At 38.9% G+C, this 13,552-nt stretch overlaps 1 protein-coding gene across 1 annotated transcript in view; it reads right to left on the reverse strand.

Annotated features, from left to right (window-relative positions):
* Positions 1–13,552, reverse strand: part of ulk4 (unc-51 like kinase 4) — a gene marked incomplete at its 5' end in the record, with an annotated part of 69,542 nt that overhangs the window by 33,534 nt on the left and 22,456 nt on the right. The window contains 8 exons of the mRNA XM_080500531.1: positions 255–349; positions 492–543; positions 1,131–1,187; positions 1,774–1,895; positions 2,092–2,225; positions 7,082–7,209; positions 8,875–9,060; positions 10,266–10,427. Coding sequence (XP_080356657.1) covers positions 255–349; positions 492–543; positions 1,131–1,187; positions 1,774–1,895; positions 2,092–2,225; positions 7,082–7,209; positions 8,875–9,060; positions 10,266–10,427 — 936 coding nt within the window. The remainder of the gene's footprint in view (positions 1–254; positions 350–491; positions 544–1,130; positions 1,188–1,773; positions 1,896–2,091; positions 2,226–7,081; positions 7,210–8,874; positions 9,061–10,265; positions 10,428–13,552) is intronic.

Raw genomic sequence — 13,552 nt, forward strand, 5'->3', positions numbered from 1 at the left:
GAGAATATCAGGATGATGACAGGTTGTCTCCAAACTCCCGTCAGAGGTAATGTGCTGACATTTGTTGAATATCACAAGATACCTGTCCTATATTGCTTTACTAAACTCTCAGCAGACAGGCAGTCAGTCAGACAGCCAGTTCGACACAGAGGCAGACCGATAGACACTCAAACATATAGGCAGTGCATCATCGCATCGATGACAGTGAATCAGACGCAAAGCACAATGGCTGACGTGTTTGCGTGCATACTTACAACATGATTATATGGCGTGATGACAGCGTGGTGCTGACTCAGGAGCTCCACAATGGACAGAGTCGTTCTTATCAACTCTTCACATGTTGCGGCGCCTAATGGAGAATCAAAAAGCATTTAAGTCTTAAGTTGCATAACATATGTATAGCAGAAACACACTAACCACAGAGAAAAATTCACCATGGTTTGTTTGGAAAATGATCATTGCAGTGAAAACAACAATAACAGTTTACTCACCAACAGCACTGGTTATATTTGTTTCGTCTGACTCTACAGAAACAATGCAGTTCTGGCATAAAGAGAAATTATAGATTGCATAAGTAAAATAAATCCCCCCCAAAAACATCAGCAAATCTGGTGGATAACCTGATAAATACATCTTGCTCTCAGGTTAGAGATTATTTGAAAGGAAGGGATAGCAATAAAGGGCTCAGAGAACACCATCAAAAATATTAGAATGTTTGTTACTCCAAATTGAATAGAGAGAATATAAAGATATTCATGTAAATGTCTATTTGCTAAGCACTACGGCATTTTGTACACTTTTTTTTTTTTTTAGCACAGAGCCTGAACAAGAAAAATATGTAGCAGTTCAAATATAATCAGTTCAAAAATAATCTGGATGGTTTTTATTTCAGATACATTTTTCTATTTGTAAAGCACACACTGACAAGATTGCAATGGAAAACATTTGGTCTAATGTCAGCTGTTTCAATTGCTTGAATTTGCTGGGATGTTTGTAGAATGTTTGACTCATGGAATTAATTTATATCCATGAATCCACTGATGAAAACGAAACAAAACTTTGCTTTTGTTTTTCATTAATCTGACAAAGCTTTAACATGATGGTTGGGATGCTGAGTCATGAGCACGTACCAGCAGGGATCCAATCTGAGTCAGAAAGTCCTCAGTCACGATTTGACATCGAAAGGCCTATCAGGTGAGAGAAGGTGACACAGAAACTGAGTAATGGGACAATAAAAAAGTAAAAAGATGTTTATTGAACATTTCCTTTTAATAGCGACATGGTATAAATGGCAGGTCATTGCCCATTAGCTTTGACAAGATGGAACGATGCCAGCAGACAGAAATGTGTCAGTGAATAAAACCATGAAAGAGATGATAGTGGATACTTTGACCAGATTTGTAGACAATGAATCTGAAAGCTTGATGTTTAAACATCGGACCACTTTATGAGCTAATTCGTGTAGATATTGTTGGGTGGGCAAATTAATTCAATGCTTTTTAATTTTTTTATTGGAAAGTGCAACAGTTATCAGCTGCTCATGAGTTGTTCAAGAAAGTTCATACACGGTACTGTAATGCTAACAGGGCGATACATCTCTGTATCAACTTTGCACCTCTCAAAGGGGATACAAAGGCTTCATTGGTTTCTGTTGGAAATTCAATGTGTCACGATAGGGATGGTTTGTTGTTTAAGACACAATTTAGTATATTGTGAAAACTTGGGAGACAAAAAGGTAGACATTTGAGTCAAAATGATTTTGGTTGCCGTTACCTGAGATGAACAAAGTCCCAGCACCACGGACAATGTCGGCAGTGTTTGTTTAAGCTGTCTGCTTTGAGCTGTCGATGGGTGTTTCCTTCCAATCACGGCTTGTAATGTACTTAAGGTATCCTCTAGTGAAACAAGATGGCAACAGGAAGTCATCTGAGTGAAATATATATGTAGTAGGGCCAACAAAAAATAAATGACAACATTATAATTTATACCACAAAAAAAAGGGAACTAATTTCATATCTGAACACAAAATACATTTAAAAAAAAAAAAACAGAACCCTTTTTCAATAGATGTGCATTAGTTTCTTAGTTTACCCATTATAACTGGCGCAGTGCTGCTCAGATATGCAACGGCTAAGTCCAGACATTGAGACAGGTATGCTGATTGGCCGGGATTCTCTCTTAGAGGAGTGGCTTTGCGTAGATCTCTCTCCAAGTACATTACAAGCCTGGGCAGAAAGGACACACATACAAAAAAAATGTTTTCCATTACACTGCTACAAATAGACAACCCAGTTTTATCCGTTTGTTGCACTGCTGTTAGATCTCAGCATGCGTATTTCAGCTGCACTCAGTTTGAAATGTTTGGCAGTATCAACTAAACGATTAACATTTAAACAGTTAGATTTTGCAAACAAATTAAGAGGTAATTGTTATTGAGCTATACAATTCTTAACAAGAAGTATGAAAATAAGGAACAAAAGGGTCATCCAGGAGCAAGAGAGACAGTTTTATTCTCACTCTCCCGTGTCTATTGAACAGTAATCAATATTATTCTATTCGCAAATCCAGAGCAAGGAGGAAAGGTTACCACCACTAACTGACATTCATTACAACACTCAAACACACCCACATGTGTGGAGCAGTGCACGCACACACACACACACACACACACACACACACACACACACACACACACACACACACACACACACACACACACACACACACACACACACACACACACACACACACACACACACGCACAGACACACACACGCACACACACACGGACGAAGGACGAACGAATGCAGACCCATGCAGGATTTCAGAGAGGTCATATTAGTTAACAAATATTGATTCCACGCTGTAGAGTGGGAGCAAAGGGAATTACAAATTCAGTATTTTTCCTCATAATGTTAAATAAAGAAATTAGCATTCAAGCTGCACAGTTGGAGAAAATCCAACCTTGCACTGTTACTGTTACTGTTACTATACTGTCCAGTGTTTCAGATTACTCTCATTTTACTTAAATTTATGCTACATGTTTGAAACAAAAAGAAAAAAACAAACAAACAAACAAACCTTGCCATTAGTTTGTGCATTTAAATTGAGTCCCAGTATAACCTTGGGCCTTCATTGAGAAAGACATACAACTTGTTGATTAAATTCATTCATTCATGTATAGACTGGTTGCAAAAACGGTTGTCTCCAAAGTTTGCAAGCAAGAACCTTTCCACGAAGTCACTTTGAAATGACCTGGTTAGTGTCATCAAAGTAAGAGAGCTATACAGCAGTTTGGAGCTTTAAATTGATAGCAAACCTGGAGGCCAGCATTTATTCCAAATCCGGCCTTCCCGGAATGGTAATGCAGTGGCATTTGATTTAATTTAATTTCATAACTCAAGCAGTGACTGTGCAGTTCGTGAACAACCTATGAGTCAACAGCAGTCAATTTTTTTTTTTTTATTGAGAGCATGAGATTTAGTTCTTCTGGCTAAAACAAAACCCCATGTAATATATGGCTCATGTTGACTTTTATTTCATTAAATGAAAGCCAATTTTTCTTTTTCAAACCCAAACACATTTTTTTTTAATTTTTAGTTTGGATCCAATTAGCCCATTAAAAAATAAATACAAGTCTGTTAACACGAGTTAATTCACATGAGAATAACTTTCGTGATGAGACGTATGGTAAATTGATAATGAAGGATTATAGGAGAATGGATTTGGTCATTTCTATACAAAAATAAATAAAACAAGGAATAAAGAAAATGCTCACAGAAAGGGGTGTCCTCGTCATGTCAAAACCCAGTTTACAAATGGTGCTCAAAATTAGAAATTTCGATCAACAATGAGGAAAGGGGAACAATGTATTACAATAAATTAAGAAGTTTAACAGAGACTTCAGTTTGAACCAAAGTGGTGAACCAGGCCACTGTCCAAACCGTGCGGTCATTTTTCCAGACTGCTAAATAAAGAGAGACAAACTTGCCACCTCTCTGCCAGTCACTGTGGGAGATTCACCAAGTACTCACACACTGCTGACCTACAAGTGGCCCACTGTGTGTGTGCATGTGACTGAATCTGTTGAAAGCCATCACATTTCTCTCCCAATGGCAATCCTCCTCACTGAGACCTGTGCAAGTGTATTTCATGAAGAGGGGGGGAAAAAAATCACACACACTTACTTATATGGTACAGAGGAGCTAATTAAACACAATGTGCCACAGTGAGAGCAAGACTGAGGAAAAGGCCTGTGTGTGCGTGCGTGCGGTTGAATCATGCAGGATGCTCAGTGGGAGAGAGACAGGCAGGTCAACTCTGACAGCTCTAACTCAGTGAACAGAGGGAGAGCAAGTGAGAGGACAGTTGCACTGGAGAATACGTGTGTGTGTGTGTGTGTGTGTGTGTGTGTGTGTGTGTGTGTGTGTGTGTGTGTGTGTGTGTGTGTGTGTGTGTGTGTGTGTGTGTGTGTGTGTGTGTGTGTGTGTGTGTGTGTTGTATTATTTTTACTGGAGTGAAAAAGACTGGACGATTACAGTCAAACTGCACTTATACCAATTTTTGGCATACGAGCAAAAATCCATAAACATGAAAATAAGAATCTTTTTTTAAATATATTGGTCATAAAAACAATAATACCAATCCTAGCATTCAATTTGATTAAACTATTTCTAGCAGAAAAAAGTGTAGTTATCTCATTTATACATCGCAACACAATTACTATCCATAATGCTGCATTCCCAAAACACATCAGTGTGGTGGATTTTCATGCAAAATACATGTTTTTTCACAATTACAAGTTGGAGGACGCAAATGCTTGTCATTATGGATCCACTGCATATATGACTGACACTTAAATATTGTAATGTAATGTATTGCATTACTAATTGAAGAAACGTTCTTATTACTTAAGCTTTGATTCTACAATAATGGAAAACAAAATTACCCATTGTTTCAGTGAAAGATAATTAGGTGGCGTAATCAGATTAGCACTTTAGTTAATCATTTATGTTTTCTCAGATTAAAAAATATAAAAACAAGGGGGAATTATTCTCACAGTGTCATAAATCCCCATTCCAAATAACCCCAATCATGCTCTTTTATAAAGAGGTGTGTCTGTCCATTCACATGTATGAAATGTCAAGGAACAATATCAGTGAAAGAGAAAAAAAAAGATCTCAATGAAAAAAGAAAAAAAAACAACAACAAAAAACTAAATTGGCAATAAAAGAAAGAGGGAGAAGAGAGACAGCCACATGGAGGGTCATACGGATCCATATGTCAGTACTCTGGGGCATTTATTTCAAAGTGAAATGCTAACTGGGTTTATATGAAATGTATATGAACACAAACACACACGCACGCACGCACACACACACACACACACACACACACACACACACACACACACACACACACACACACACACACACACACACACACACACACACACACACACACACACACACACACTCACACACACACACACACACACACGTATATAAACTTTACATATATATAAAGTTGACGGCTGCATTGTGGGGTGAATTGCAGGGCAACCAATAAATGAACCATTTGAAGTTGCTGTAAAGTTACAACATACAGCAGCATAAATTAAAGAGCTTGGGTACATACATTTATATTATCATTCCCACAGCTCCTGTGCTAGTTAACACAAAGGTTACCCAGAGTACAACCGCACTGCCAACAACCCCAGGCAGCATTTTCACGAAGGAAGTCTCCTTTCTTGCTTTAGATAGCAGATAACTCAGTTGAACTATATTCAAAAAGTGCTTGCATCAGAATAGGAAACATCTGATTCAAGATAAATCACTCCTTGGAAGCATGCATGGCAAGATTTGTTGGTTTAATTATTTAATGAGGCAGTAGTAGTAGTACTAGTAGTGCACATTTAGTCAATCAAATGTTGCTTTTCTTTTATTGGCGTTCAGTCTAACCTATGAATGAATACATATTTTTGGTGTGTTGTATATAAACAAGATAGGGCTTGTGAAAAGTCTTGATGTTTTCTAATCAAGAAATGAGCAGCTGCTGAGTGGTAGCATGGTTTGGAATCCCCCGAAACAGTCTGAACATCAAAACATGTTTCTCACATGTAAATTATACAATTAGTGCAATTGGTTTAACCCATGTGACAGAATGGCTTGACTCTCGAACCAGCTAACTGTTTAGCAGATGCTTCACGCCACATCATATTTCTTAATTTACCAACAGTAGCTGTCAAAGTATCTCCACAAAGCTGTGCATTAGTGTACTAGTTTCCATCAAATTAGCATTACAGCTTTCAAGACTAAGACTTTTTCTTTTAGTTTTTTTTTTTAATTTGCACCACGATACTGTAGAGGAAATGTAGCTTTTGTTTTGGTGTGGCTGAGTAAGGCAACATAGTCTCATGCTGCATACAGCTAAATAATTAAAGGGAAATCCCACCCTGAAATGAAATTCACAAATGCTACTTGTTTGTTGTCTGACAGTTCAGTCTGTGTGTGAACATGAGGCAACTACATTCCAGAGAAACTAATTAGCCAGTGGTCTGACAGGCTGAGTGAACACTGAGCTTCACGGGTCTAAACTTGAGCACGGTTCGACAGTAGGAGGGTGCATGGAGAAATGTACAAAGTTAAGAGAGGCGCATCACCCTCGAGCAGGATACACGTATTATCACCATGGTGCAACACCGTACAATTAAGCAGAGTGTGGCTCTAATTGACAAAATGAAATCATTTTTCAAACTTGCAGCATCCTTGCATCTGGTTATCACAATACCTCGCAGAGCTCCGGCTGTTCTAGATAGGTCACGCTAATGTTCAGTTTCTACTGAGGAGCTCACATTTACAGTCAAATCACAATGCTTGTCATAGTGCCTTGAAGAGAATTTCAGTTTATTTCTAACTCCATTTTTTTTTTTTTACGATGACACAACACATGAAATTCAATCAGTTTAACATGCCAGTTGCAATTCCAACAATTCCAGTTGTTACCTCATATGAAAACCTTTTTTTTCCCCCTTTGTTTTCCTGAAAGGCACACATTATTTGTAAGTGAATGTTGCATTTACCTTTGATGACAGCAGTAAAGCAGAGTGTGTGTGTTGTCCTGTATGAGGAGCAGTAGCAGCAGCAGGGCTTTAGCTCTTGTTACCGTGGATGGACTCTCCAGAACGCGCAGCACCTTTAACACCAATTCCTGTCAAATGCAAACTTGTGAATGAGAGAAGTGAAAGATTTACTGAGATTTATTCTGCAGGTGTACAATGTAATGTAAGGAATCAGCTAATGGAGTCGACTTCTAACATGACGCAACATACTGTAATTCAAGGCATGATAAGCTTTATTGTCTTCCTTTCGACGCAAACATGTAAGGACAACATAGTTATCTCAAACGATACAATCTTAAACCAAACATGCCTGTGTGTCTGTGTGGAGTTTGTAAGTGTGTGTGGGTTTTCTCAAGCTACTCCAGTTTCGCCCCGCAGTTTAGTCCCACTGTCCCCAAAAAGTGGATTTTAGGTTAGTAGCTGACGCTGAATTGCGACACCATTCTATATGAGAATATTCATAAATTGCCAGCTTCTGAGCAGTATTCAAATTCATACATAACTTTCTGAAAATCCATGAACAGACAGACTAAAACCTAATCAGCTCAGACTCCACGTCAACACTTAATATGCACACACACATTCACAAACTCGTATGCCTAGAGCTACTTCAGGCTGCCGTTCACTCAGCAGCAGTAACCGGTTGGAGGAAAAAAAATTTGACCAACCAACATTCATTACCATTATCATTATCACCAGCGCCACACGACTGAAAGTGTGTGTCCCTGACGGCTGTGTGAAAGCACGTACATGCGTGTGTGTTTATGGAGTGACACACCAAGTTAATTAATTTCAAAGCCCTGCAGTGTGTGCCTTGCTGATAAGTCCCTCCCCACTACCCATGATGCTTTGCTGAAGTAGAAGGCTGCAGTGTGTTCATTCAGCCAATTAGCCCAGATACCGACACACTCAACAAATTGGGAGTCTGCGATGGTGCACGCACGCACGCACGCACGCACGCACGCACGCACGCACACACACACACACACACACACACACACACACACACACACATACACACACACACACACACACACACACACACTCCCCTGGCACAAAGACAGACAGTGCAAGAGTTTGTTTACACAGAACTGTGTGTATATGTGTTGTGTGTGTGTGTGTGTGTGTGTGTGTGTGTGTGTGTGTGTGGTGGGGGGGGGGGGGGATGCATATCAGTGTATAATTAGAGCAGAGTTGAAGTACTAAGTTTGTATTCTGGTGTTAAATTGGAAATGCTCAATGCAAATAAATTCAGTTCAGAGTCAATTACCAATGCTAGACTCCAAGTTACAAACCTTCAAATCAATTTCAGCCCCTCTGCCTTACTAAGATTAGCACATCACATACACACAAGATGGGCTGTCTTATGAAAAATTAAATAAGCAATTCCTGACAAATTAGTTCATGCAGAGTTCAGCCGTAGTTCATGAACTGTGTGGAAGAGGGGGTAAAATAGAGATAGCACAACAGTAAGATTGCAAGAGTTTAAGGTAAGATTTGTTTGTTTCTTCATGTTGCTGTGTAGTTATCCAGAAGTGATTTTATCCTTTGCACACAGTATGAAAACCTCCTCATTAGGAAACGCCTCACGTTTGCTCTAAAAATCAAAACAGTACACAGTAGTGATGTTTCCAACCAAATGTCTATCAAATACTGCAGTGTTCATATCAGCTAAATACTGCATTAAAACAGCAAAATAGTTTGATTAGTAATTTTTTTTCCACATGCAAGTGTTTTTGAGTGTTTATACGTACCTTGCTCTGAGTGAAGCGATGTGTTTGGACCCGTGACGTGAGCAGGGCAGCGGCCACAGCAGTGAGCAGGTGCTGCTGCACCCTGGCCCCTGCTCTACCTATGACCTCTAAGATGCTCGCAGGGCCACAGGTGTCAATTATTGTCAAGAAGACTGCTGGGACCACCCGGGTTAACCTAGAAAGAGCCTGGAAAAACAAACACAGATGCACACGCTGTGGACATATCTGTCATCCATGAATTGTGATCCCAGTCCTTTTTAAAGTCAATAATGGTTAGGGGTTTAAGAGGAGAATCTTTCTAACATATATAATAGGAATGGTGAAAGACCGACAAATGTTTTAGTAATTCAAACCACAGAGCCAGGAACAAAGAAATGTATTTGATTTAGAGTCTGACAAGTGGATGTTGATTTGGCCTCATTGTATGCTCTTCATCTTTATCCATTAAGATATAGGAGATACAGCTGAGGGGAGCTACCACATTTTTAAAAAGGAATTCTAAATTTCCCTTTTCTGCATTATTCATTTAATTATGTATGATTGGTCAATGGATGTAGTCAGAGTGTACCAGCAGACCAGGAAACTCTAATTCCATTGCTTTAATCTTGTGTGATATTTGTGAAAAACAGTTTTCTTATCAGTTCGTGAAAACAGTTTCCTTTTTAATGCCAAAGTGTTGGAGCTGTGAGTGTTTGCAGAACATAAAGCAGTTGATCTTATATCTATTTACACAAGGGCTTTTGTGTCCATCCATAATTACAGAAAAAATTGTGTCTTTATTGTGCTTTATTTTTTTACATTCTGAGCATGTAGTGCACCCAAGCAAGTTCTTTTCCATTACCAGTGTACCGGTGACATCATATGTGCAAGGCAGCTAAGCACAGTAGCAGGTTAATGAATGTGAGGCATGAAAAAAAGTGAGATGGATGGAAAAGTTTCAATCCAAAATACTGTTGGATCGAAGTGTGGATAAGCGTATTTGCATACCACTGAAGCAATTCAATATTTGAGTGTCATCTCAGTACCTGCTCGAACAGAAGACAGAGCTGATGTTAATGTTAGCCCTAGTTAGGTTTCTTTGTTTGTTTGTTTTTTAACTTAAAGAACACAAAATTGTTTTGTTGGCATTGGAAGTTTACAAGATATCAATCAATGAACATGAATTATTATGCCATTCCTTCATCTACCAAAGAGTGTGTGGATTAAAAAGTCCTGCTTCTTTTAACAAATTCTGAGATCTGATGATTCAAATGTGGTTATTTGTGTAATAAATGCAATTACATGCCCCTGATTATTGAATCGTAAAAAAAAAAAATCATATTACCGTAATCAGGTCCCAAAACTAATTTAAGCTCATGCGTGTGTAAACGTGTGAGAGCGTATGAACTTACAGAAATGGCCGTGACTCTGACAGCCTCCACGTTGGAGTGAGTAAACAGGTACCACAGGGCCGAGCCAAGTTCTGTGGTAAGCAGACTGTGGAAGGGATCAGACACAGTTGTGGCAATGTTCTCTACAGCTTTTGCAGCCATATGATGAACTATGGGATCATCCTGTGAGACAGACACACAAACACAAACACAATTACGGTAACCAAAACACAGGAGGAAAATCAATACAAATGATCCATTTGGGGTGTTTCTTCTTTATGAAAACAATGATATTGGCTACAACAGATAAAATAACTACTGACTACAATGAAAATGCAATTGTCTAGTTCACCAGTCCAAGCATAAGCAAAAACTAATAGAATCCAGACAGATGGTCAAATCAGTTTGGGAAACCAGATAAAACACCACCACATTGACACTGACTTCAATGACCCTGCTTTGCATATTGTTTAGATGAACGAGGCCAGAGTTCTGTGAACACCAGCCACAGTGTGATAGTACATTTAATACATTTTAGGAACAGCCAGTTGCTGGATGTCTGCTATGTTTGTCAATTCAAGGACTTGCAACTCTTTAAATCATAGTTTAAGTTCAATCAATTTATGTCACACACAACAAAGTACCGTAGTATTATGTGCAGAGAGCCACTAAGTTTGACTACATGCTTAACAGTTTGAAAAGTTTTGAAAACCTCACATTGTTGTGGATTTAAAAAAAACACACACATACACGCACACACACATACACACACACACACACACATGCACACAAAACAGGATGTGACAAGATGATGTTCCAGGAAAAACAGGATGTTTTGCCCCCCCAGTGTAATGTTTCACATGTTTCATAACAGAAAAGCACAGTGATTGGAATCAAAATCACATCGACTGGGAACTTGTGGCCAGGTAATGTCAAACACATGTTTCTGGGATGTGGACATGAATCTGAGTACCTGGAGAGAGCCTGGTAAATGCACAGAGACAACATACAAACGAGATGAAAAGGCCCCCAACCGGACTCAAACTTGGGATTGCCTCACTGTGAGGGGATCGTGCAATACCAATTCACTTTAAAAAAAAAAACTCAGTCTCATCACAACACCATAATTCTGGTTCATTGTTTGGTTACAAACTGAGAGTTAGATGAGTTAGCGTGTGAAAGAGCAAATGGTGGCAATGTAATAAAAACTAATGCATTAACAAATTGGAAATTAGATTACCTCTCAACATCACTTCAATATAAAAAGGGAAGCAAGGCTGTGTGTGTGTGCATGAGTGCACTGATGTGAGTCCGGAAAAGAGTGTGCAAATGTTTGGGTGTGTCTATGTGTATACTGTATGCCCACACACCTTTGCCTCAGTTGAGAATAGTTGTTTGTGCTCAGACAATGGGACCTGCCTAATGAAATCTCAGTGGCTGAGGAAATTAGTTTCTCCAGGAAAGTCATTGTGGAGAAAGACAGGAAGTAGAACAGAAGTGATTGCCTCTGTCAGGTTATTATTGTGTTTCACTGTGTTACATCAGTCAGACGCTACTCTCCCTAGATATGAGATACAATGGAGTCTATTCATAAAACACAGTTAGCCATATTGTGTGTTAAAGCTTTATGTTAATAGCTGAAATGTCATTTCACGGAGGCAGTTCATCATGGAAATTCAGAAGTACCGTAGATAGCTTTAAAAAAAAAAAAAATAGAACACTTAATTGTGTTAATTAATTGTGTATAAAACTGTATAGAAATTGGGGACTTAGGAACAATACATGTGTGACAGAATACAACATTTTTTTCCAATCCTATTAACTGCCTGTAAAGTTGTTTGGCTTTGTTCCTTCAACAAACATCATGCAGCTGGAACTACACAGTCATGTCCATCGTGTTTATGTTTATGTATGCCCAATGATGGCAAGCACCACATCATCTCTATTTTCTACTCAGTATGTTTAAGACAGCCGTACTGTGGGCCAAAAATACAGAGTTTATGTTAATTACTGACAGCAGATGGGAATTGAGCAATATAAAGGCAGTTATTTTTTTACTGCCAGTGTAACTGTTAACACTACTGCCATAAGCATTTAACAACAATTCTTTACGACAAACTGACAGAATTCACTGTGCTGGTATGAGCAGATTGCGAGTTCATGTGTTTATACGTTCAGGTGACATATCTAGTCTAAAAACAATATTCACACCATCTGCTTTAATTCATGCATTATGCAATGCTAGCCCAAAATATCCTGCCATCCAGAGGAACCCTTGAGTCTAAAAAAAAGTTGAACTTTAGCACTTAGCAAAATGGTGATTCTCAAATGGATACACAGATGTATTTTTGGCATTCAATAAGGCATCAATCTTCAGCTTTCTGTGTTTAGTGGTTATTTCACATTATACAGTCTACGGATGTAACATTGCCAAACACAAGGGAACTCTAATCTGAACTGATAACTTAAATAAGAACCCATTAATCCAATATAGGACATCACATTGTGTATTCAACACCAAGGGACTACGCTGAACGACAGCATAATGAATCCTCTGGCACCCCTCCGGGAACTCGTGGAATGGTCTGTTCCAGCATTCCCCAGGCCATGCGGGCCAGCTCACTAATGAGCCCACGGGGGAGCACCCACTGTCTGTGTGTTTAATAGACTGTAGCCCTGCCAGGAACTACACAGGGAAAGGGGGGTGGGGGTAGGGGGAGAGAGAGAGAGAGAGAGAGAGAGAGAGAGAGAGAGAGAGAGATCTTTACACGTGGTTAGGAACAAGTAGCTCATGCAAGAAATCCCATCATTATGATGCAGAGAGAAATACAGGAGAGAGTGGGAGAGGGAAGAGTAAGTTAATCTCATTATCATGTCTCCCAGTATGAGGAACAAGTTCATCCAAGAAGCACACTCATTATAACGCTTCATGTTCAACCTCACATCCCCAGAAAGGGAATTTTAAGGAAATTAAAAATCTTTTTTTTTTATAGTCATTCTCCTCGTAACTTGGCAATGAGGTCAACGTATATTGTTTCATTACAAGTCTCTGCCAAGTTCACGAAAATCTAATAATTATCTTTAATTTCACATGACAGCGTGGAAATTCTACTTTAGAATTGTGGTGGTGTCTCGCTTCTTATAATTCAAGCACCAGTCTATCATTACATAAACAGGCTACTATGGTTACTGGTAGAAAACATTGTTTCACAAAATAAACATGAAAATACAATATGGAATAATATGAGTATATTCTAAGTCATAATTTGAGTCATTATAACCTGAAACAAACAGCAAAATGATGCAAA

The sequence above is a fragment of the Blennius ocellaris genome (assembly GCF_963422515.1).
Source record: "Blennius ocellaris genome assembly, chromosome: 8".
NCBI classification, from domain to species: domain Eukaryota; kingdom Metazoa; phylum Chordata; class Actinopteri; order Blenniiformes; family Blenniidae; genus Blennius; species Blennius ocellaris.